Below are 26,338 nucleotides of genomic sequence, written 5' to 3'. Positions count from 1 at the left end.
AAGTTCTGCAAAATAGAAAGCTACTGTTCAAATTTTAAATACTATGTCCAACATGTCTGGTCTCATATTAAAATGATCAAAGGCTAATATTAAACTAGGCATGCAGAGCCCCTCGAGTCATATTTGAGAGTGACATTCCTGATATGATTAATAATAACAAAAATGTTAAAATCAGAGATTATTACATAGGGCAGAGGAAACACTATGGTTTCTCTGGGGTCTGTGAGTAGACCTGAAACCAAGGCAAGAAAAGGAGGCGACATTTATTAAGCACCAACTATGTGCCATGTATTTTACATACGTAGTCTTTGTATGAGGTGGGTATAATTATTATCCCCATTTTACAGGCCATGTAACTAAGACTTAGGGGACAGTGCAGCTTGCCTAGGGTGATGAAGCTGGGATTAGGACTCAGGTCTGCTAGGATCTCAAGCCCCCTTACTTTTCACTACACTGTAGGCCAGATCGAAAGACTTAAGGGCAGAAAAAGAAGATTGGATTGACCCCCAGGGCAGCTGGGAAGGGGAAAGGAATGCAGCTGTAGGGATTGGAAGGAGGCACACCAGTTAACTTCGTTTTCATTCACACCCAATAGTCGTACATCTTCAGTTATGGCGGTTAGCTTCCTAGCTTAAGCCTCAACTGTGTTCTCTGCTAGGATTCAGCAGGCCTGGCCTTGTCTGCCAAGTGGAGGGTCTGGGCAGAGAAAAAGCCATTAGCTTGAAGAGTTGTAGAGCCTTGGAGAGAACTCATCCCAGGCAGGGAGGAGGCAGCACTGTGAGTTTACCTGAGCTCCCGTGCCTCGGAGTCAGAGGAAAGTGAGCCTGCTGAGTGGTCCAAGACTCATCCTACCCTGTCCTCTTTCCTTCCCTCTCTCCTTCCATAGGCGCCAGACCTGCATCAAGTTCTGAAGGCTCACCCTGGCTTCTCCTGCTCTCTCTCCCAGTAAAGCGTTTGCATATCTAGCTCTGCTCCTTGCAGGAGCTGAACTAACACAGAGGCGTTATCCCAGCACCTTCCCCCACGTTACAGGCCGTTGGGCAGCTCTAGCATACGGAGAGACGGGAGCCTTGAGTGTCTGGCGCTTGTGGACTTGTTTCTAAACATATGTGACTCCACCTTCATCCCAGGGACTACAGGACACACCTGGAGGCCCTTTGCAGAAGGATGAGATACCCAATAAACAGGCAGGGCGAGATTGTGGCTGTTTGTGTGACCCCATTGGTGGAGACAGGCTGGTGAGGTGATGAGACCCGGAAACCGGAGGTTATAAACACACAATGAAAATATCATACTGAACTGATAATAACTGCTCTCATAAGCAAGATGAACCCCATGTTTAGTTTCTATAGCAAGAATATTATAATCATGTTGTATTTGTAAATTAGGTAAAATAATAGCAAAACATATTTACTGCTTGCTACATGCCAGACACTATACTAAGCTCTTTACTTGATAACCCTGAGGCAGACACTTATTCCGTACCCATTACTCCCTTCTTCTATGCGAATAAAACCCTGCTTTTGTTTGAGACAACCATGTGCCAGCCCCAGGTAATGGCTTTGTCACGCAATCATGACACTCCTGTTCTCTGTAGTCCCAGCTTCTTTCGCACTGAGGGGTGGCCACACAGCCCAATTTTGTCAGGAGACCTAAGCAGAAGTCTGCTGGGGTGGGGACGGGAGACCGGGTTATGGAACATGCTTCTCCTAGGAGACGACAGGGCAAAATCCCTCACACTCTTCAGGTCTTTGCTCAAATGCCACCTTCCCAGGAAGACCTACCCTGAACACCGTGCTTAAAATCATAGAGCCTAGCACACAGTAGGCACTCAAAACATTTTTTTTCTTTGGGGGAAACACATGAAAACAAAATAGGGAAAATTGCTGGAGAAAGTGCAATGAGAAACAGCAAGCACCAATGGCCTGGGACGGGAACACTCCTGAAGTGTCTGGTGTGTAGAAGGAGGCGAGCATGACTGGGGTGGTGTGATGGAGGGGAGAAGAATGAGAGAGGGAACCAGGGTGACACTGCAGAGCCTGATCACACGAGGGCTTGCAGATGGGAGCAGAGCCTTTGGCTTATAGTCTGAGTGAGCCGGGAAGCCGAGGAGGAGCTCTGAGCAGAAGGAGGACAGCTCTGACTTCCATGTAAAACTACCACCTGGCTGCTGTTGAGAGAGACTGAAGGGGGCAAGATAGGAGCAGGGAGAACAGGGAGGAGGCTACTGCAAAAGTCCACGCGGGGGAGGCTGGTGGCTTGGACCCTGGTGGGAGCAGTGAGGAAGGAGGGCAGTGATCAGGTTCTGTATATATTTTAAAGTTGTGGTCAACAAGATTCGCTCACAGATTAGGTTGTGGATTGTGAGAGAAAGAGAAATGAAGGATGACTGCAAGGTTTTTGCCCAAGCAACTGAAGCAAGGTGATTGGGAGGACTGCAGGAAGAATGGGTTTTGGAGGGATAATCAGGATCTCAATTTCGGTCAGGTTTAAATTTGAGATCTTATTATACGTGCAAGTGGAGACATTAAGTAGTCAAATGAATATACAGCTCTTGATTCTATGGAAGAAGTACAGGCTAGGGACATAGGTAGCATTTAAACTATGAGACTGGATGGATTCACCTAAGACATGAGTGTGGGTTAAAAAAAAACGAGAAAACAAAAAAAAAGAAGTTCAAGTGCAAGGTTGAGCCCTGGGCCATCCAATAACGATGATACGAATGTGCTGGGCACCACCACCTTACACACAGGTGCTCGCGTAATTACCCTTATAAAAACGTTGCAAGGTAAATACTCTCAGCCTGACTCAATAGAATGGGAATCTGTTTCAAAGCTGTAAGTCATCTGTCCGAAGGCACACAGATGGTTAAGTGCTAATATCTGCCTGACTTTTGAAGTGAAAAAAACTTTGTGTTTTATTTCCTCTAGCAACTTAACTTATAAACCTTGGCATTGTCCTTTGTCTTCCTTCCTCCATCCACTCAGCCTTTCATTTCTATTTTCACGTTAAGCTTCAGTACAGGGCGTGCTAATCTTCTGCCTCAAACTATTACTCCTGCCTGCTAATAGGATTTCCTGCCATGAGCCTCTCCTTGCTGTAATCCATTCCTTATCTTCCTGAATATAAAGCTGATCCTGTCACCTTCCTGCTTACCCCTTCTATTAATTCCCTATTGTCTGCAAACTATAGTCCAGCTTCCTTAGCCTGGTTTACAGGGGCCTTCACAATCTGGCTCCAAGCAGCTTTTCCAGTCTCGTCTCCTGCTCCTCTCCCTCCAGCCCCACCTCCCAAAGCAGTCACTATCCTGTGACATTGACCCTCTTAGTGAGACACATCTGTGCACATGCTGGTTAACCCCCCAGTACGATATCAACTAGAAGACACGACAATGGGCACTGTGTCTTGTGCCACATCTCGGAGGAAAGCTTTCAACTTTCACCATTAAGTATAATGTTTGTTGTAGGATTGTTTTAGATAACTCGCATCAGATTAAGGAAATTCCCTTCTTTTTGTGGTTGCTACGAATTTATTATTGTTTTATCATGAATGGATGTCAAATTTCATCAAATGTTTTTCTGCATCTATTTGGTATCATAACTTTTCTCTTTTAATCAATCATTGATTTATTTCTACAGTTAAATTAACTTTATATTCCCTGGATAAACCCAACACGATCTTCATGTGTTATCTTTTTTTATACATATTTTCCTGGATCTCAGTTGCTGATATTTTGGTTAGCACATGGGCCTACAATCTGCGCAGTGGCTCAGGGGGAGCATTTTTTTAGAGAGGTGACCAAAAGCAGCCTGATGATTAGGAGCACAGTCTGACTTCCACTTCTGTCTGGGTTTAGGGGCTCTGAGTGATGTCGAGAGCAGGGGGTGGAAGTGTCTGCAGCTCTGTATTACTATCGGAAAAGGAAAATTTCATTGTCAATAATGTTTATATTCAGTACAAATTTCAGTACATATTCAGTCCAAAAATCGAAACATATCTTATTATTATAAAATGCAAAAGTTTTAATAGCAGTGAGATAAAAGCCTAATATTTATAAATAAATCTATTTAATGTTTAGTTTCCTAGTTCACCTTACATAAAAAATAATGAATAAATAGAAAGGAAAGTCTCACAAAGCCCCCAAAACACCCGTACAGAAAGCTTTTCTACATCATGTCCATGTATGACACCTTCTCTGCCACTTTGATTAAGCCAAGGTTGATGAGGACAGTCTTTTCAAGTTCCAAGTAACTCTCATAGTCCATTTTCAGTTCAGCCTCCAAAAGTTCTTTTGACTTCTGATACGTTTTCTAGGGGGAAAAAAAGCAAGTCACCCCATAAAACACTGACAGCTAGAAATACTAAAGGATGAGAAGGGGCTGTTTTTGAACAGTTGGCTTGGCTGCTGCTCTCTGGGAGGGGTTTGTGGGAGGGCGGAGGGCAGGAGGGCGTCTCTTGCACAGGCAGGCAGAGGGGCTGCTGGCTCTGAGGGTGAGGCAGACACAGAGCGGAGAGGTGTGTGCAGATTCCTCATCTCTCCTGGGGGTGCAGCAGACAGAATTTGCTGATGGATGGGATGTGGGCTCCCAGAGGCAGAACCCAGGCTGGCCCGCAAGCTCCTGCCACTGACCGAGGGAGGAGCACATTGAAGGAGTAAAGAAGAGCAACAAGGAACGTTTACTCAGCTAATTCACCCAATACACCTTGCTGAATAGTCTGAATAATCTGTTCTGTTCTTTGATCTGTCAGTGTTTGTATTAGTACCGCTCTGGTTTAACTAGTGTGGCATTTTAATTCATTGCAATATCTGCTAGGGCAGTCATTATGATTTTTAAGATTTTTTTTCCTCAAATGTGTCGTCTTTCAGATGAACTTTAGGATCGTGTCATCTTGGTGTGTCATCCCTGTGTAGCCCCTTCTTTCTCCTCCTCTTGTCCTCTCCCCATCCTATTGTCTTCCTGTGCCTTCTGCTCCTTTGTCACAAAGCCCTATCTTTATGGATTCCGTGAAGAGGGCCAGTACTCTAAGCTTTTATTCTAGTTTCTCCAGAGAAAAATTTTTAAGAGACATTTTCCTTCTTTGAACGTTCCCAATGATTGATGTTCCCGTCCCCTTCGTCTGCTGTATTTTTTCCATATGTTTGCTTTTCCTTCTCTTTTCTTAATGTCTCTGCTTTCTCAGATGCCTCATGTCTAATAATTGTAGCTACTCGTAGCCCTGTGAGGATTAAATGAATTATTAAACATGTCAAGTCCTCAGAACAGAGCCAGTAAGCACCTAATACATGTTAGCTACAGTAACCAGTCCACACAAAGAGCAGGACTTGGTAGGGTGGGAGAAGAAAAATGTTCCTCTAACCACTGTCTTTTGTAACATATGTGACAGATGCCATAGCATTTCCTCTCACCTTCAGGTATTTAGAATAGTGTTGTTGTCAGGTATTTGAAGATCCAGGCCAGTCTAATATCAAAGCGGAGACTGCCCCTTGGGGCCCCCACTGTAATGCCCCCCCCCCCCCCGTGCGCCTCCAGCCTCTTTCCTCAGAGGTTGCCTCATCCCAGTTAGGAAGTCCCTTTGGGCATTTGATGTGAGCCTAGCTACTTTCCAAGGGCCCGCCCAGCCCCAGGAAAACTCATCCCCTCACTCTGCCACCAGGAGAAGTTCATTGCCCACCAGCCCTCTCTCCTCCCTTCTGTCAGGGCAGTTTAAGCCAATCTCTTGCCTGCAGACTTTCCAGCCTCAAGAGTCGGGCCCTACTGCCTGGGTTCCCTAAACTCTCCCTGGACATTGTGCTCTGGGCCCTTGGTAACTCCTGGCCCTTGCATTCCTGTGGCTCAGCAAGCCTCCTGCCAGGTGTAAGAGGCCAAGTGCCCACCCTGGCCAGCAACCAATCTCTAGCAGTGGTTCCATTGAAGGTCTCCTCACGGAGTCTGGTGTTGCAGAAGTGGGGAGTGGGGAGTGCACGGCCTCCTGACACCCTTCTCTCAAAAACAACAAGAAAAAAACAATGAAAACCTTCCAATCTTCTTTGCCATAACTCTTGCCTGCCTTACGTAGCCTGGAGTGTCGGTAATTGACAAGAGGTGGCAAAATATTTTGGAATTCCTCCCTCTTCTAAGTCCCATACAGATGACACAGGTTATGGGTCACATGGAACCTGCCACTTTTCCAGCTTTGGGTCTCCAGCTGAAATTCCAGTTAGGAAAATTCCCATGTCATGTGCTGATAGAGTTGTAATTACTATTATTTTTCAACAAGGGAGGTGTATCCAGACTCAGTGTTTGCAGAGAGAGCAGTGCATGATTTCCCTGGCATCTGTTGGAGTGTCCAGCTGAACCCCTGGCAGCTGCGGGCACTCATAGACCAGCCTGCTGGACAGATGTGTGATCCTCCCCTGCCCTCTGTCATGATACTAATAGGGAACACGTACTAGCACTTTCTGTGTGCCAGTTACTGGCTAAGTGCTGTAAATATTGTAACTTGTTTAATCCCCACTTCCCTTTTACCAGCAGTTGCTTATAAGGAGCTATTTCTGACTAACATTAGTTGTTTTTCCTTGGTGACTCTTTTCACGTTCTAAATGTAACAGAGGATCCCTTTTAAATCCATTCACTTATCCACAATCTAGCTCCAGAGAAAATTTGCGAAGTGGTAGCTCTGCTTAAAAGAGCGTACAACGTCAAATGGAAAGGAAGTTACAGAAGGAGTTGGAAGTTTTGGAAGCTTGAACACATGATACGATTTCAAGATATGATTATTATAATATCCCGGTATTTTAAAAGTATTTCACATGCAAATTATTTTTAGATTATCCACAATTCTACTTGCTCCTAATGATATGGATAATTAGGAGCTGTCACTATGGTATTTAAATATTCATATTAATCGTGGATAACTGGTGGCCTGGGGAAGGGTGGCAGATTATCACCCACAACAGAATTTCAACCAATGTTTGTGATTGTGCAAAAGAACAGACCAAGACCAATTTTTTTGCAGCAGGGGAAAACAAAGAAAAGTTAATTAATTGGTATTCTTTTATACATTATCACCACTAAACAATGTTTTTGAAATGAGGCCCCCTCTGATTTATCACACGACATATTATCTGTCGATAGTGATAACATTAATCTATTCACTAATTCAGTACATTAAAATATTTCCATATCTTGTGCTTTTAATTGAGACCGAGGGTCTCACATGAATAATTATGTTGGAGGAGGCTGTATATTTGGCTATAAGGAAACTACAGATGGGATCAGCGATGAAATTGCTGGCAACGAAAGAGCAAGGAAGAGAATGAGCAAGAGAGAAGTGGAAATACAGACTGAGACGACCTCAAGTGAGAAAGACAGAAGGGGTGAATTCACAGAATATTTAAAGACCCGCAATTGCAGTGGGCAAGGGAGACCAACAGAGCGACAGAGTTCATATCGAATGACAAAGAGGAGGGTGGGAGCTTCCGAGCTTTAGGTTCCTTTTTGGTTGAGTTTAAAATGGACGTGTCCTCTACCAATTTCTCCCCTATCTCAAAATTCACAGCTCCAGGATATTCTATTCTATACTATTCTTATCGATTTGTGCGTCTGTCTATATACTAGCTCCCATGTAATGAAAGTCTCCTATTTGTCAGGTGACTTAACTGAAAGCCTTACAGTAATCCTAAAAGGTAGTTATTAGTATTCTCACTTTAAAGACAAGAGAGCCTTTCTCCAGACCTCGTAGCTGGTCAGTGGTAGAGCTGGGATTTGAGCCCACACGCCTTGATTCCATATCTCACCCTTTTTATGCTTCCTGTTCTAATGCATTATTCACCAGGTGTTAAAATTCTATATAATGAAAGCATTCAAAATTTGACATTGTATCTAGAAATGGTATTTAGATACCATTGTCTCTAAAGGACTTTGAAATTATAGAAAATTTCAGAAACTTAAATTGGATAGAATCCTGCTAGGTGTCCAGTTGGTAGTTCTCACTCATAGTAAGCTAGGAAATCAGAGAAATGCCCTCTTGACTCTCATGAGAACAAGAGAAGAATGTAAAAAGCCCAATTTTCCTATTGAGACTGTGAAAGAAGCCAAACACACGTTATCTTCATTGGGGTTAGAGGAAAGAAATTCTTGTTTCTGAAATTTAACTTACAACTTTTTTCTTCTCAGTTTCCAGCTCCATTTGTTTCTTTTCCTGTTCACGAATTTTTTTGCGCTGTTCTACATATTCCAGATGTTTGACTTCTCTTTCAAAGTAGTAGTTCACACTTGACACCTGTTAGAAACACAGGCCCATGAGAGGGGAGCCCACACGGAAGGCCCCGTGTGCTTCACAAGGCTCTGGAAGAATTCCTGCTGCTTGAAATTCACTAGGCAGATTACCTACTTTGGGACACTGCCCACAGGCCCACTATCAGAGGAGCCAGCTCAATTTGGGGCCTACTGTGCTAAGGTTTAGGGCCCTGCGAATTGGAGGATCCCAGGAAGGGAGTGGAGTTGGAGGGAGACAGCTGCAAAAAATTGCAATTTTGTAGAAGACATATTCAGGGATTGCTTTTTTCCCTTATCTTCCTTCTCACTGAGGGAAGTTTCATATCATCAAGCAAACTTGGGGAACTGAGATCAGGAGATCAATGTGGACCCTAAAGGGACCGGAAGCAGAGCTGAGCTCCTGGTCCCCTGGAGGGCTTAGTGTGCAGGCATAAGATTAGAAGCAGGCAAGTCAGCAGACACCTTGGGCAAGGCGACCAGTGAGGGAAAGCTTTTTTGCCTGCCAGTAACTAGGCTGATGTTGGGACTTGCGACAGATTGCAATCTATATATTTAATGTTGGTTGTATACATATTTATGTATTTCTATTCCTTGATCTTCTTTTTATAACCTCATTATTAACATTGCTTGAAACCCTTGGTTGGTGGGTATGGATGGGCAGAATATTGCCCCTTCAGACACGCTGCCTGCAGTACACCAAGTTGGTGGAGGATGCGTTAGAAGTGGGAGATGGAGAGATGCATAAAAACATCTACTGTACCCTCCGGGAAGGGCATCACTGACATAAGAGTCCCACGCTTTGGTTACAACCTGAAAATAACATTTTATGATTATGAATCCCCAAATCCATTCTTCCCTGAATCTGGGCTTCATTTGGTTGGCCTCCTCCTCATCACATGTTTGGTTTTTTTCTAGCCTCAAACTATTTAACTCATATAACAGAAATACATCCCCTTGTTTTTGACTGTATGATTCTTTTGTTCTCTTATAGAGCAAAAAATGTTGTCATTTCTGAACACACTTTTAAAACATGCCTCAGTAATACCTGGTCACATAAATCCTTAAACCCAAAAGTTACTAACCTCATTGGTGGAAGGGTGACTCAATGTCCAAGGAATTTCCAATATATGTAGCGTTCCATAATAATCAGCTATGGCTATAAATTGCTGCTTAGCTGAAAGATTCAAAAAATGAGGGGAAAAAAACAACTCAGCAATCAGAAAGCCATCTTCGAGGTTAAACATGAAATGCGTTTTTGATTTTCGGTTACAAAGGACCTGCTGTGGTTACAATGATCTTGGCATCTTCATTAGACATTTATGACTGGCGACCATATTAACATGTAAAGTCATTTTTTCCATTTGATGAAATGAAAGCTGAGACCCTGAGCCTTCGTCAGTCACAAAGGCCCACCTCAAATCTTGTTTTCTTGGTGTTTATACAAGGTATCTCCTTGCTGAGGCTGACCCTCTCTGTGGCTGGGCTACCTGGGCAGACTTGAGAAGAAAGCAGGGACAACACATTGAAAGATTTTCAAAGAAAAATCATGAAGCCAATTTTCACCAAAGACAGAGCAAGGGTTAAAAAATACCATTATCCAGGTGAATTTCTAAGTCACAGCCAGAACCAGTTTTCTTATTATAAAAACAAATTGCTTCCTTTGATCATTTAAAATGGATATAAAACACAAATGTGCTTGAGAACTTTAACTTTCCATCTCATTATGTAGTTTTTTTTTCTTCTTCTCATTTTCAGAAGGTCTGGTTCAAATTGCTAAATCCTAGACTTATAATCCCTGTAGGTATATAAAAGCAATGTTTTGTAGCAAAGATGGGAAAAGACATTTTGGTGACACATATGGCTAATTAGCAGGTAGACTGTGACACTCCAGAGATTCTGAAGACTGAATTTCTAAATGTAATGTTTCTGAGAGAAAAATGGATAGAAAGACAATTTTATGCATGCACACGTTTGGAAATAAAGGGAAACTTCTTTTAAAAGAGGTAAGGGGCCAGTCTGGTGGCGTAGTGATTAAGTTCGTGCACTCCACTTCAGCGGCTTGGGGTTCACAGGTTTGGATCCTAGGTGCAGACCTACACACTACTTATCAAGCCATGCTGTGGCAGGTGTCCCACATATAAAGTAGAGGAAGATGGGCACGGATGTTACCCCAGGGCCAATCTTCCTTAGCAAAAAGAGGAGGATTGGCAACAGATGTTAGCTCGGGGCTAATCTTCTTCAGCAAAAACAAATAAATAAATAAAAGAGGCAAATATACTGGATTTACATAGAAAGTAGTGCTTGGTGAAAAAGAGAAATTGTGACAAAGGCTATAAATTACTTTTCCATAAACACATCCTTAAATTTCCACTGGCTTTGTTATACATTATTTTTTCCTCATAATTAGTTCAAAAGTTAAAGTTTAAATAGATATATGATCCCAGAGAGTCTTGTGATCTCATGAAGAGAATTGCTTGATATTGTCCAGGGGAGAGCCACAAAAGGAAAAAATATTGAAAATGTGTGACATAATGAAAAATTAAAGATACAAAACTTATTTTATTTGGAAATGAAACAGCAAAAGGTAGCAAAGATTTAGAGATCGTCCTGTCTGACCTGGAGAAGATGAGAAGGATGCTTTTCATTGTGTGGTTCAAAATCAGCCTCTGCTTGGCATACTAAAACTCTCAGAAATAATTGTTGATGAAGAAAATAGTTAAAGAAACTCAGCTTGTATCAAAAACTTGAGTGGAAAAGAGAAGTGAAAGGAAGGGGAAAGAAGGGACGGAAAGGGAAGGGAGGAGAAGAGAAGGTAAGGGATGGGATGGGAAGAAAAACAAAAACTTGAGAAGAAACATCAGAAGATTTCCAGATGAATGTCAAAATGTTCCTGAGTTACCCCCCAAAGGAAAAATAACTTATCTCATTTAATCAGAATTAACATACCAGAAAAGGTCCAGGGTTTGATGCAGGTGATCGTAGTTGTGCAGATGTTTTGTGATTGGGCTGGTTCGTGCGTTTTCTCCAGAAGGTCCCAGATATCGATGTATCCATCTTCTCGGCCAATGTAGAAGACTCCGGGCCTTGTCAGGGACCAGTGCCCTGAGGTGTACCTTTTTGGTGCACAAGAAGACTGAAGGAGAGGTCCAGTCTTTAAACAAATTTTTAAAAAGGCAAATTAAAAGCTCTTGTTACTATCTGAGAGATACTCACAATGATTTTCTTTAAGTGGTTATGATCATGTAACAGCAAAATTACGCCTACTCAGAAGTCTTACTTCTTTTTCCTGTAGGATTTTTACATAATCCCAGCTCTTTTTTCTGTATGTTTTTATAACATCTTTTTTTTTTCTTATTTTAGTGGGCTTTTAGAAAAGATCAAACCTTCTAATTGAGCTGTTGATAGTTCTAATAATCCAGCTGCTGCTAGAGTCCATTGCTATTTCTACAGAGATTGGGGGACATTAGATAAGTAAAGATTATAAGAAAATTTTGCTTATACCTTTATTTTTCTGTCAGGTGTCTGCTTCCCATGGAAACAGCTCTAGTAGCCAAGAAAAGCAAATGGAAAGTCAATTCCAGCTGTGAGCTGTATCCAATGGCTTAAAAATACTGTTTGGAAGAGATTTTAGAGCACCAAAGCAACATTAGATCATCTCCCTTCTCTACCGTGGGGTAATTTGCCGTCTTTGGGAGGTTTTCATAGAGGTAGAAGATCAGAATGTGCTTTCTTCCCGCTGTGAGGCTCCACCTTGCACAAGGGGTACTCATTTATCTACTTATATCTGCAGGGACTAAACTAAACCATGGAGCTGTCTCCTATCCTCCAATACATGCATAAGAAACTGTCCTGCGGGGAATGAAGGATGTCACCGATTTTCAGGGTGACACTCCAAACCTGTTCTTGCCCACTTTGCTCAGGTCCTTCAGTTTCTGTGGGCAACTCAATTTGCCTAAATTTTCTTTTTTTTTCCTTTAAATACAAAACTAATACTTGCTTATTGTATATAAAAAAAAATTGATCATACAGAAGTACATTGGCATAAAGTAGACGTCATTTTGTGGATGGACACCTAAGTAGTCTCCAGTTTTTTTCAATGACAAACTGGTACATATATTCACACACATATTTTGAGTATTTGTGTAAGTTAGAGTCCCAGAAGTGAAAGTGTTAGATCAAATTATATATATATAATACTTATATAAATTGTATATAAATATGTATTATTATTCAAAGAGTATCTATATTACAAACGTGAAATATATATATTTCAGATTTTGATGATCTTCTTAAATTGCTCACCAAAGGGACATATCAGACTGATTTCCTCACACCCTTGCTTCCCTGGGTTTTATCAACGTCTAGCTTGTCTCTGCCTGGATCCAGGCCCGCTCCTAATCCTGACCACCAGACCCCTGGCACTGCCTCACTCTGACCCATGCGTGTCTCTGGTCTGCCTGGTGACGGGCCCTTTAGCTTTCTTACTCCCACTCTCTGAACGTGCTGATGGATTCCTGGTGCAGAAGCAAAGACTACAGACCTAATGCTTCTCCTTGGACTTCATACAGTAATCAGCATCCCTTCTTGTATTTTAAGGGGAGGAAAAAACATAAACCACATCAACTGCCCACTATATATACTTTGAAGAAAAGATTGTTAGGTTTCAGAGAACAAGAGACTTGTAAATGTTTCCTTCCCTCAGGAAAGAAAAGCAAATGGTTGTGTTTTCAAAAGGCTTACAGCGGTTCTGCTGACAAGCTGGAGCCCAGGCCATCTGTTCAAATTTCTTAAAAAGTGTTCCAAAGGCATTGTTATGTCAGAACAGTCTGTTGTTCCTATTGTCTTTCTCAGTAACAAAGACCACACACCCACTCTTCTATTTTGCAGGCAATTTACCATAACACCTTCTTTCCAGATGGCCACGTTCCATCCCCCAATGGTAAGGATAATGTCGTTGTAAAAAGGTGACCTCTGAATGGTGTGGACAGCTCCATCATGGACGGTATAGAGGCTCACTGGCTTCTTTGCTGTTGGGGTGGAAAAGGCCATTTCATCTTTAATAACATTATTTATATTCCTGCAATAGACAGACCTCCAATGGACACAAGTCCTGACTAATGCGGTCTAAGAGTGGAGAACCAGAGGTCAGTTGGAGTGAATGAATCTGTCAAGGGACAGTTCTTCCTCTTTTTTATGGGAAGTCCAGGGAAATTCCCATCAAGGCCAGTTTTCAGGCTCACAGGAATACTTCATGTTCTTATTCATTTACTCATTCGTTAGCCTATTCAGTCAGTCAATATCATATATTGTTAGTCAATAAATATTTGTGGATTGCCTATATGTACCAGGTACTATAGACGGCTGGGTGAACAATGGTTAATAAACAAACATGATCCTGTCCTCATGGAGCTTACAGTCTAGTGAGAAAGACAGATACTCAATAAGCAAATCCTAAAGTATATAATAAAAAAATGTGAAAAGTGTTATGAAGAAAAAAATATTACAAGAAAGAATAACAAGAGACGTTCATAATTTTGACTGAATGGACAGAAAAGGCTTCTCTGAGGATGAGTCATTTAGGCCTGAGTAGCAGTTTGGCACGGGAAGATTTGGTGTGGAGGAGCTTCCAATCATGGAGTTGGGAAGGAAGGGAAAGTGGAAAATCAGTCCCAGTTCTGTACGCACTTGGCCTTCCCCTGGGTCACATCTAATCCTCTCTCAATGCCACATTCTTATCAATAACACATCTGGGTTTCTGGTCAGGGGACATTATATAAGAAAAGTAGGAGTGCTTTTGTTTGCAGATTAAAGTGGTTACCCTGGAGATGATGCTGACAAAGCAAGCCTTCCCAGCTCTAAGGCAGACTCAACTCTACAGAACCAGACTCAGCAGCTAGAAGTGAAGGTCATGAAGTTTCAGGTGGAGATCTGAGCTCCAGCAGCTGTTCCCTGCAGGCTGTGGCTCTGACCTCTGACTCCTGTCAGTCACTTACACGTCCACTTGTCCCAACTACCCACAGGATTGACCAGATCCCCTCTGCAAACCTAGCCTGGCTGCTCCACCTCACTGTTCCATGGGGTTCGAGCAGTCCAGGAGCTGCTTCTTCCTTTGCTTATGGTTACTCCACACTTTGAAATGTGGTTCAAACGTATTTTCATGCCATGATAAAATCCAAAGCTTTAAAGTAAGTTGTTGTAATTATAGTGAACCCCAAGGCTCTGAGCCTATTACAGACAGGGAGCTTTCTCACTGGGATACCTGAACTCTTGTCTCTGATTCCTGCTCACACTGAGTGTGACCCTCATACCTCTGCTCAGCTGCCCAGAGTCCCAGCCCTGGGAGCAGCGCAACACGTGGACCACCCCAAAGGAGAGTCCTGTAGTCACTTCCCTCCTACAGTCCTGGGGTCTTCAAGATCATCGTAAATTTAGCTTATAATTTCACATTGAGTCAGATTTTTCACATAGATGAGCTGCCAGGTTGTTGAATTGTTGAAACAGCATTCTTACTTTTTAAGTGAATTGTCCAAGTGTCTTAGTCATTTAAGTATCAATAGATCAGTACTCCTCAAATTTTGGTGTGAAAGCAGATCATCTGGCAAATCTTATTAAAATCCATATTCAAATTCAGTAGGCCTGGGGTAGGATCCAGGATTCTGTATTTCTAAAAAGCTCCCAGGTGACAACTGTGTTGCTCGTCTGAGGCCCTCACTTGGAGTAACAAGTGTGTAGCCAGAACCTTAGGTGCCTTCCCTCCCATTAGCAAGGCCAGGGTTACTCAGTACTTCATAAAAAAGAACAACTTATTAATAACGGAGCAATCATCAACACTTACTCATCAATCGTCCAGTTTCAGGGTCTCTTTCCATTTTCCAATCAGTGTATATTACTTCACCTTCCTAAAAATATTATAGGTTCCTGATGAGTATAACGACAATTTAAGAGACAAAAGACCTCATCTTTATGTGCTAAAACTGACTGTTACCCAAACAAACACAAAGCAACAGGTCAATATAATCAAATGATAATTTGGTACAAGGAGGGAAAAAGGTTCAAAATGGTTACTTGATTTTAATTGAAAAAAAAAATGAATTTGTTGAATTTGTATCTGTACATGGTGATGTGGAGAACACAGGCAATTATGGAGATAATCTATGTACACAAGCCCCAACCTCTGGGTTTCAAAGCTTTTGTTAACAGAAAATTGTCCCGATGGACTGAAAACTCCAGGAGGGGAGGGGTCTCGTCTGACTTGTTTCCCAGCATGTCACAAAGTCAGTACTTGATAGATATTTGTGGAATAAGAGAGAAAGAGGGAATATGAATTCATAATATGGTACTCATTACTTTTTAAAGTTGAGAACAGGAAACATAAAATTCTTTCCAAATAACATAACATGTAATGTATATTCCACTTATGGCCATTTTAAGGAGAGAGGAAGGTAGAGGGACCTGGTGTAAAGAAGAGGCAGAAACAGCCACACAAAGGGGAAAGACAGAACCAGTGAGTGACAGAGGTGAGAGAGGCTTAGAGAAAAAGTTTCATCCCACACTATTATCTTATAGATGTGAAACTGAGACTCAGAGAGTGAAATGACTTACTCAAGGTCGCCAAATGCAGTCTCCTAATTCCAATTTTTTTTATTGGATAATAAGAGGAAAACACACAAAAGGGTGTAAAAAGAGTTAAGGGGACTGGGAAGAAGGGATGGATTCGGATGTGTAGGCGGGGGTTGGGGCAGGGAACATTTGATTTAAGCAAAGTGAAGGATAAGCTCACTGGGGCCAAGGTCCACTCATTCACTCATCTGTGCTTTTATTCATCCATGTTAATTCACTTAACAAACAAGAACTGTGTTTGGTGCTGAAAATTCAGAGTCAGATGGCAAGCTCTCCCTCCACTCGTGGTACTCAGAGTCCAAGGGAGCAGACAGACTGGTACAAGTCTAGTAGTGTACAAGTCTAGCCTGTTGCCTGTGGCGCATCACCCTCACGGTTACCATTTGTTGAGCCCTCAGTGCTTGCCAGAGTTGTTAGGAGCTTTAGGTATGTGACCCCAACCCTCACCAAAGTCCTGTAAGAGAGTTATTAACATCTCCTGGGCCTCACAGCTGAAATTGAATCAAGTCATACAGGAATAGTTTGAACCAGGTTAATAAACATATGTTGAGAGCCCATCATATCATCAGACATCTCGCTGGAAACTTTCCCGTCCTTCTCCACTCAGTTACCTAGTTGTAACAATTCCACTTCCCTCGACACCTGTGTTGACATTCTGGGCCCCCTGCTCAGACCCTCTTCATCTCTGGGTGGGCCCACCTGAAATTATGGCCTGCCTGGCCCCCCTGCCTCAGGGGTCCACTGCCTCCTGCTCCAGCCCTGTGCCAACCAGCCTGGATCCCAGGGAGGCCTCCCTTAAACTCTCTCTCCAAAGTAGATGGATCAGCCACGTCAAGCGTTGGTAGAAGAGCATCCCACTGGGATGTCAGCTCTGTGAGGGCAGGAAATTTTGTCTGTTTTATTCACTACTATATTCCCTGGGCCAAGTACAGAGCCTGGCATATATGAAATGCTCAATAAACACCTGTTGAATGATGGATGAAGTTAATTCCAAGCAAGACAAGGGCTTGAGAGGCAAGAAGGGGTTTGGTGTATAAGAAGAAGGAGAGAAAAATCAGAACAGCTGGAGTGAGTGAGGGAGATTGGTGCAGACTGGGTGGAGAGATAGGAAGGAGCCAAATTATGCAGAATCTTATAGGCCACGGTGTGAGGATTATGGATTTTATTCGTGTTTTACTGAGCCATCACTGAAGAGTTTAAGCAAATGGTGTGATGCTTTAATTTCTGTTTTAATATCTTGGGGTCATCTATCTTGCTAAAGCTGTCATTCCCCTGCTTGCAAAACTTTGGTGCACAGAGACAAATATTATATGATTCCATTTACCTGAGGTACCTAGAATAGTCAAATTCACAGAGACAGAAGGTAGAATGGTGGTTGCCAGGGGCTGAGGGCAGGAGGGAATGGGGAGTTACTGTTTTAATGGGTACAGATTTTAATTTGAGATGATGAAAAAGTCCTGGAGATAGATGGTGGTGATGGTTGCTCAACAATGTGAATGTATCTAATACCACTGAATTGTACACTTAAAAATGGTTAAGATGGTAAATTTTGTTATTTATATTTTTCCAGGATTAAAAGAAATTTTTTTAAACGTTGGTGTGAAGCCCAAGTTATAAAACATATATCTATTTGATAGCACCCATTGCTTACCAAATGAAATTCAAATTACCTGGCATGTCAGAAAAGGCCCTTTGGTTGGACCCTGTGGTGGAAGAGGGAGAATCCCCCTCTGCCTTTTCCCTTAAGGTTCTTACGGCTGGCCAAATAATTAACAAGACAGATTAGCAGGAGAAAATAATAGCAAGTCTAATAACATCTATACATGAGAGAAACTCAGTGTCCCTGCTTTCCATAAGAATCTTAAGGGAAAGGGCACAGGGAGATTCTCCCTCTTCCCCCACAACCCCAACCTAGCATTCTAGGCATAGCTTTCTGCCTTGCACAAAACTATTCCACTATTTCCAGACAAATCCTGGGCTTTTATAACTCCAAAATATTGTTCAGGCTGTTACTTGCACTGAGAATTGTACTCTCACTCTGATCTTTCGGTGCCTCCTCAACATCCAATGTGCAGCCAGCTCATGAGTCACCTTATCCAACCTCCCCCGTCTTGTCCCTGTGGCCTCTGGACAGGTGTCGGCATGGAGCAGACTGTCAATGTGTCTGCTCCTTAAGTAGGCAGCGACCACCCTGAGGACAGGGACTGTGCCACTGATTCATCTCTGATCCACGGCCAAGCGCTGTGCGGAGCAGGTGGTACATTCTTGAGAGTTGGCGGCATTGACTAAGCCCCTTGTAATACCAAAGTGTGAATGCAAACTGCATTCCGGCGAGACTGACCCATGGTGTCTTCCCATGGTGCTATGTCCTGGGAGAAAAACCCTTTATTTCAGAAAAACAGACTCATGAATGAAAAGAGCATCTCTACCCCTGTATGACTGAAGATAGAATTCTGAGCCTCATTTCTTCATCTGTAAAATGGGAATAATAATATCACCCTTACAGGATTATTAGGATTAAATGAGATACAATTTGGAAAATGCCAGGCACAGACTCTGCTATGTACAAAATGTCCAGTAAGTGTGAGCTCGCTTTGGTTATTATAGTAGGTGCTAAAAAAAGGCAGCCATTATCATTACATCCAATTATTATTTGTCTTTTGAATTGAGTGAGTTTTTCACTGTCTTTCCTACTTGATGTGCTAGCCTAACAAAACAATATATTTTCTTAGTAAATCTCTAACACTTATCATGGTTTCTTCCATATGGTATAGGTGTTTGATAAATATTTGCAGGTTGATCAATAAGTCATTAGTAAAAAGGGTCATACCTAATTTTACAGATTTTTCCACATTTGTTCGGAAACATTTTAAATACGAATCTATGAGGCATCAAGATTTAAAAATTTAAATGCAAATAAGCATATTAAAATATGGAAATGGTATAAATATTGTAAGCCTTCATAAAGCAAACGTGTACGATATGGGTTACAATGCAACAGAAAATAGAAAAGTGGTTGTCAGGGGCTAGGGGGTGGGGGAATTAGGGGGAGGTTGGTAAAAGGGTACAAACTTTCAGTTGTAAGATGAATAAAGTCTGAGGATCTAATGTATAAAGTGATAACTATAGTGGATAACATTGTATTGTATAACTGAAATTTGCTAAGAGAGTAGAACTTAAATATTCTCACACAGATAAAGAAAAGACAAATATGTGAGGTGATGGATGTGTTAATTAACTAGATGGGGTAATTATTTCACAACGTATACGTATATCAAATCACCATGATGTGCACTTTAAGTATCTTACAATTTTATATGTCAATTATACCTCAATAAAGTTGAAATAAAATATATATATTAATTTTAAGATCAGATAATTCCAACTCACCTCTGTTCCCACAAAGAACTTTGTGCAGAAGTCCTCTATTGGCTTGAGATGATTGGCCAATCCACCTTCCAGATTCTGGTATGGGTTCATTTCTCCCACCTTCATTACTTTGTTCTGGGCTAACATTTTGTCTTTCAGAGACGTATGGATAGAAGAAACATATATTAACAGTGAAGGATCTTTAAAAATATACTCAGTTTGTATTTTCTGTCCCTTGCCACACACACCTGCCCCCTTCCATCCCCAGTGTGGCAGGCACAAATCTAAGCATTTTTAGACTTATAGTTTAGCAGTAGAATGCTTTTTTTCCCAAACCAACTCCCTGCATGTAAACCTGATCAAAGCTGCATTGCTCTGATTAAAATGTTTCCTGGGTAGGAAGGGAGGAGATTCCTCAGCCTACTTTTCAGGGGCTCTAAAGGTTCCATGGCACACAGTTTGAAAACCATTTACATCATTTCAGAATTATTTATAGTAAAAATTGGACACAAAATATATCCTCTGGATTATATCACCCTTGATATTCTCAATAAGACTCTAACGAGAAACTTGTGTCATTTTTATTCAGCTGGCATCATATGGAAATTTTTCAAATAATTCAAGATTAGCCTTTTTTTTTTTTTTTTGAGGAAGATCGGCCCTGAGCTAACATCTGCCAATCCTCCTCTTTTTGCTGAGGAAGACTGGCCCTGGGCTAACATCTGTGCCCATCTTCCTCTACTTTATATGGAACGCCACCACAGCATGGCTTGACAAGCGGTACATCGGTGCGCACCTGGGATCCGAACCAGCGAACCCCGGGCCACCACAGCGGAGCGCACACACTTAACCGCTTGCGCCACCAGGCTGGCCTCTCAAGATTAGCCTTTTAAGTGTCAAAAATTTTTTATCTTCTAAAAAATAAATCCATCTAAAATGTATTACTTCTTCATCATAAGCACAGCATATGGAACATAATTTAATGTTTTCTGAGTAGCTCAGGTTTACTATCTATGAACATCAATGATTGCACTACATTATAGCTATAACTACACATGCAAACAGTGTAAGAGCATAGCTAATCTGGGGGCTGAAATTCAAATGTTTTCTGGAACTTCTTTCTTTTTAAAAGTATCTGATATCTCCTTGTTTTGAAACAAAAGTCTTTTTATGATCTAAAATTAATAAATGTTACTTATTGAAGCTTTGGAAAAGAGAGAAAAGCATGAGGAAAATAACAAAAGTCATCGACTATCATGTCTCCCAGCGATAACCACTATTAAAATACTGGTGTATTTCTCTCTAGTTACTTTTCTGTGAATATATATAAATAGATTTTTTTTTAATTGGATATTTAAGCTTTGTATCCTGCTTTTCTATTCTCTTAAAGACATATCTTGGGCATTTTCCCAGGTCACTTATTAGTTTTTTAAAAATATAATATTAAATCTGGGAAAGGTGGTAGAGAAATATATACTCACAAAACCCTCCTCACCACCACTCCTCCATACATCCTCTGGGTTATATCACCCATGGGAAAACAAACAAATAAAAACCAACCAGCAAATATATAAACGAAATCTAAAATAGGAGAAAGAAACTTCAGCTATACTAAAAATACATATGCATTTCAAAAAAATTTTACCATAATTCTGGACAAAAGTGAAAAATAAGCACCATGATTTTATAGCCACAGTCAACCAACGCTTCCTTTGTTTGAGATCTATATGTTTACAACGGTCCCTTTTCTCGCTGGGTAAGACATTAAAAACAAGTACCAAAGTAAGCCAAATGTGGAACCAGGCCTTTAAAAAGATGTATTACAAAGTGTCATCAACATTTCAAGAAATAATTAGGCACATTCAATTACATTGTTTTTACTAAAAGATATTATTCATAATACATTTAGCAAGAGCACAAGAGCAAAAAGCATTTTGTATCTATTTAATACATAAAATCAGAATCATTAAAATATGTATTTAAAACTCCGCATTCTCATTTCAAGGTCTGTTTTTCTCTTTTTTAATAATGTACATAAATATATTAGCAGAGTAGAACATGTATATAAGTTGTCAGTCAATAAGCACATATACATTGGGAATATGCGCTCAAAAATGTTTCATGTGGGGGTAGAAGATGGAAAAGTTGGGGCCCTCTGGTCTAACAAGCGGAGCCAAGAGCCTGACCCAGAGGTCACTACTGGTAATGCAAAGGAAGAGGCAGGTGTGAGATGCATTGTAGATGAAGACTTAATTGTCGTGTGATGAGAGACTGGACATGCGGGGCTGGAGGAGAGAGTCAGGGATGACTCAAGTTCTGTTCTGGACACATTGACTTTGAGGGAAAAGGTTAGGTTCAAACCCAGGAGAAGGAGAGGGGCGAGGAAGGATTCCCAGCAGAGGTAAGAGAGTAGACTGCTTTGCCAAGGGGAGAGAGTGTAATGAGGAAAGCACACAGCTGGAGTTAGAGACTGAGGCACATTCACGATGAGAGGACATCAAGGTAAAATGGGGCCAGGAAAGAAGACTGAGGAGAGAACCTAAAGAAGTACCAGGAAAATCACAAAAGCCAAGGAAGGTGGGAGCACTAAGAAAGGGGCTTAGTCAATAGTGTTTAATGTGGTAGATCAAAGAGGATGAGGCCAGAGAAGAATGTTATCATTAGCTGTGTTTACTCAGACTCGACTAGAATAACTTGGATATTTATTAAATTCAATGTCATCCTCATAGGTCATGGATTTTCCACCACCAGGGATAGTAATAATAATAGCAGCTAACATTTACTGAGTGCTTACTGCGTGCCAGGCACTAAACTGTGTGCTCCACATGAACCATTTCGTTCAGTCCTCACAGTAACTCCCGAGGAGGTTAAGCATTAATCCTCCTTCAAGGATGAATAAATGAGGCTCGGAGAGACTAAGTGGCTTGCCCAACGTCTCACACATGGTGGCTAACATTTATTGTGAGTTGATGTGCTGTTCTTAGAGCTTTACATGTATTAACTCATTTTATCTTCACAATATTCTGTGAAGTAGTTACTTTTATTATGTATTCACCTTATCTTCATTTCTCTTTAATCCAAAAGGTTAAAAAAAAAAAAAGTAAGGCACAGAGAAGTTAAGTAATTTGGCCTAATCAAATAATAAATTGTGGCTTTGTGATTTAAATCCAGACCATCGACCCCAGAATCCACATCCTTAATTACCATGCCACACTGCCTAGAAGAATATAACGGAGGCTCCGAAGGCAATTGAAAAGAAGGAATTCCAAAACCATTTAGAGCAAAGGCTTCTTCGTCAGAATAAATATAGAACTTCTTACAGGCAAAGGGTGAGTGGCCTGTGGCCACTAGATGGCAACAGAGTACCAGATACTGACACTGGGATTGATGTAGGCCTCAAGAGAACGTGATAATAGAATAGCGTGGACTTGTGATTCACAGTCAAGGGGAGACAGTATAGGGTCAATAAGCAAAATGTGGTCAAGAAGCATATGAGTATATTCTAGTCAACAGGTCCAAGTCTGGCCAGAGTAGGTGGATAGCTGGCATGGTGCCTGAAGGAGGTCTAGAATATCATAATTAGATCTCAAAGCCCGAAGAGATGGCTGTCTACACAGGAAGCAGGACATGGCCGCAGTAACTGTCTTTAGAGATAAGAGGCATGTGTTAGCAAGATCCGTGGGATTCCCAAGTGAAATTTAATTCTCTCCAGGACCTGTGGAATTGCCTACAGTATGGACTTCTGGACACACGTAAGGGGGTGTTGCCAATTAGAGTCTCAGCTGAGAATCTAAGAACATGTGTCCATTCCCTTTATAAACTGACTTAGCCTAATGTGCCTTTCTTTAAGAAACATTCACAAAATGACTTTGTCTGGAAAGAGAACATTCATTTGATGGGGAGTATTTCTCTTTGATTACATTTGGGGCCTGCTTCCAGGTGCTTCATTTTAAATAGGCCCTTCCTTAAGTGGATGTAGATCTGTATTCATTATGTTTTTTGATGTCTATTCCACCAGAATGTAAGCTCCAAAAATGCAGGGACTTGTCTTTTCACCGCTATATCCTCAGAGCCTGGCACTTTGCAGGAGTTTAATAAAAGTGTTGAAGAAACACAGTATTGAATAAACGCCAGAGTAAAAATTATCCTTAAAAAAATTAAAGGATCATAATATTTCTATATAATGCTTCTGACACCATTTAGTTTTATGTACCTATTCCCTAGTGTTAGCTATGCCTACACTAAAATGAAATATAATGTTCTTTAAGAGAAAAAAAAAGGCCTCTATCTCCTGAAATGTACCATATTTAGGCAGTCTTCAGAAAGAGATGGCCTAGGAGTCTAATATTTGTAAAGAAATGAAGGAGCAACAGAAATTACACTCACTTGAGGGACATTAAAGTTTAGATTCGTTTGTTTAAAAAAAGATATAGTCATATTTCACAATGAATTTTTGAAAACATACTTTAGATAGACTTCTGCTTTTGGCCAAGATGAAGTAATTGGGACTGGACTTAAGCTCTTTCAACTAAAACAACTAAAAAACAGACAGCATATATGAAATAATAGTTTTCAAGGCACTGGACATCAGACCACAAAGGACATTGATCCCTGAGAGATGGGAGAAAAAAAAAGATGATAGTTTTAAACTTAACCATATCAATAATTACATAAATGTAAGTGTTCTAAATGTTTCAATGAAAAGGCAGAGATTACCAGACCGGATTTTAAAAAAGACCCACCAAAAATGCATGTCAAATATAAGACACAAATAGGTTAAAAGCAAAAGGATAAAAAAAGGTATAGCATGTTAACCCTAACCAAAGGAAAGCTGGATGGCTATAGTAATATCAGACAAAGCAGATTTCAGAGTAGAGGATATTACCAATTTATTAAGAGGATATGACAATCCTAAACATTTATGTAGCTAATAACAGAGCTTCAAAATACATGAAGCAAAAAAGATAGAACTGTAAGGAGACATAGACAAATCCACAATGACAATCAGAAATTTAATGCCACTCTTTCCACAATTGTTAGAACAAGGAGATTAAAAATCAGGAAGGATAATGAAGATTTAAAAACTACTGTCAGGGGCCGGCCCTGTGGCGTAGCTGTTAAGTGCGTGCACTCCAATGCTGGAGCCCCGGGGTATGGATCCCGGGTGCGCACCAACTTACCGCTTGTCAGGCCATGCTGTGGCGGTGTCCCATATAAAGTAGAGGAAAATAGTCATGGACGTTAGCCCAGGGCCAGTCTTCCTCAGCAAAAAGAGGAGGATTGGCATGGATGTTAGCTCAGGGCTGATCTTCCTCACAAAAAAAAAAAAAAAAACTACTGTCAGCCAAATTGATCTGCTAGACATTTATGGAACATTCCATCCAACCACAGCAGATACACATCCTCTTAAAGTGAACGTGGAACATTTCTCAAGATAGACCAAGTACGGTCATACAAGTCATATAAAGTATGTTCCCCAATTACAATGGAATTAAATTAGATATCAATAATAGAAAGATCTCTGGAAAATCTCCAACAATTTGTAAACTAAACAACACACTTCTAAATAACCTATGGGCAAAAGAAGCAATCATGAGGGAATTTAGAAAGTATTTTGAACTCAATAAAAATGAAAACACAATATATCAATTCTTAACAAAATTTTAGCAAATTGAATCCAACAATACAGTAAAAGAATACTACTTCACAACCAAGTGGGGTTTATCCCAGGGATGTACGGCTAGTTTAACATTCAAAAATTAATCAATGTAATTCACCATATTAAAAAGCTTAAAAAGAAAAAAAAGCACATGGTCATCTCAAAAGACACAGAAAAAGCTTCTGACAAAACCCAACAGATTTGTGAATAGAAGAAAACATCTTCTACCTGACAAACGGTTCTACGAAAACCCTACAGCTAACATCATACTTAACAGTGAAAGACTGAACGCTTTCTACCTAAGATCTGGAACAAAACAAGGATGTCCACTGGCATCACTTCTATTTGACATTCTATAGGTTTTAGCCAGTGAAATCAAGTAAGAAAAAAAGTCATATAGATCAGAAAAGAAGAAGTAAAACTGTTTTTATCTGCAGATGACATTATCATCTATATAAAAAAAACCAATAAATCTACAAATAAGCCACCATAACTAATGTGACTAATTTTAGCAAGATTGCAGGATAAAAAATCAATATTCAAAAATCAATTGTGTTTTTATACACTGGCAATAAACAATCAAAAGTTAAAAATTTTAAAGTACCATTTAAAACAGCACCAAAAAATATGAAAGACTTAGAGATAAATCTGTCAAAAGAGGTGAAAGACTTGTACATTGAAAACTACAAAACATCACTGAGAAATTAATGACCTAAATAAATGGAGGGATATACACTTCTTATGAGTTGAAAGACTCATTGCAGATGCCAATTCTTGTAATATTGATCTACAGATTCCACACAATTCCAATCAAAGTCACAGCAGGCTTCCATGCAAGACAAATCGATCATAAAATTCACACGAAAAAGCAAAAAACCTAGAATGGCCAAAAAACTTGTTAGAAAAAGAAAAAAGTTGAAGGACTAACACTATGTGGTTTCAAGACTAATTATAAAACTACAATAATCAAGACAGTGTGGTGTTGGGGTAAAGATAGACACATAGATCAATGGAACAGAATAGACAGTTCAGAAATAGACTCACACATATACGGAACAAGTGATTTTTGACAAAGCTGCAAAAGCAATCCAGTGGAGAAAGGATAGACCTTCAGCAAATGGTGCTGGAATACCATATACAAATGAACTCTGATCCATAACTTGTGCATAGACAAAAATTAACTTTAAAAAGGTCACTGACTTAAATATCAAACTATTAAACTCCTAGAAAAAAAAATAACTCTATCTTGGGTTAGGGTAAGATTTCTTAAATTCAACACCAAAATCAGGATCCACAAAGAACAAATTGATAAATTGGACTTCCTCAAAATTAAAAGACAGTGCTTTTCAAAAGACGGTGTTAGGAGAAGAAGATAAATCACAAACTGGGAGAAAATATTCGCTAATCATATATCTGATAAAGGACTAGTATG

At 40.5% G+C, this 26,338-nt stretch overlaps 1 protein-coding gene across 1 annotated transcript in view; it reads right to left on the bottom strand.

Moving 5' to 3' along the window:
• Positions 1-4,040: 4,040 nt before the first annotated feature.
• Positions 4,041-26,338, bottom strand: part of DNAI3 (dynein axonemal intermediate chain 3) — a 68,399-nt gene continuing 46,101 nt past the window's right edge. The window contains exons 17-23 of the mRNA XM_058538408.1: positions 19,269-19,399; positions 15,094-15,157; positions 13,155-13,285; positions 11,205-11,409; positions 9,341-9,432; positions 8,140-8,262; positions 4,041-4,310 (exon numbers count right to left, since the gene is read on the bottom strand). Of these exons, the coding sequence (XP_058394391.1) occupies positions 4,167-4,310; positions 8,140-8,262; positions 9,341-9,432; positions 11,205-11,409; positions 13,155-13,285; positions 15,094-15,157; positions 19,269-19,399 (890 nt within the window). The 3' untranslated portion in view covers positions 4,041-4,166. The remainder of the gene's footprint in view (positions 4,311-8,139; positions 8,263-9,340; positions 9,433-11,204; positions 11,410-13,154; positions 13,286-15,093; positions 15,158-19,268; positions 19,400-26,338) is intronic.

The sequence above is a fragment of the Diceros bicornis genome, chromosome 4 (assembly GCF_020826845.1).
Source record: "Diceros bicornis minor isolate mBicDic1 chromosome 4, mDicBic1.mat.cur, whole genome shotgun sequence".
NCBI classification, from domain to species: domain Eukaryota; kingdom Metazoa; phylum Chordata; class Mammalia; order Perissodactyla; family Rhinocerotidae; genus Diceros; species Diceros bicornis.
The sequence above is the reverse complement of the archived record's forward strand: the minus strand, read 5'-3'. Positions and strand labels throughout refer to the sequence as shown.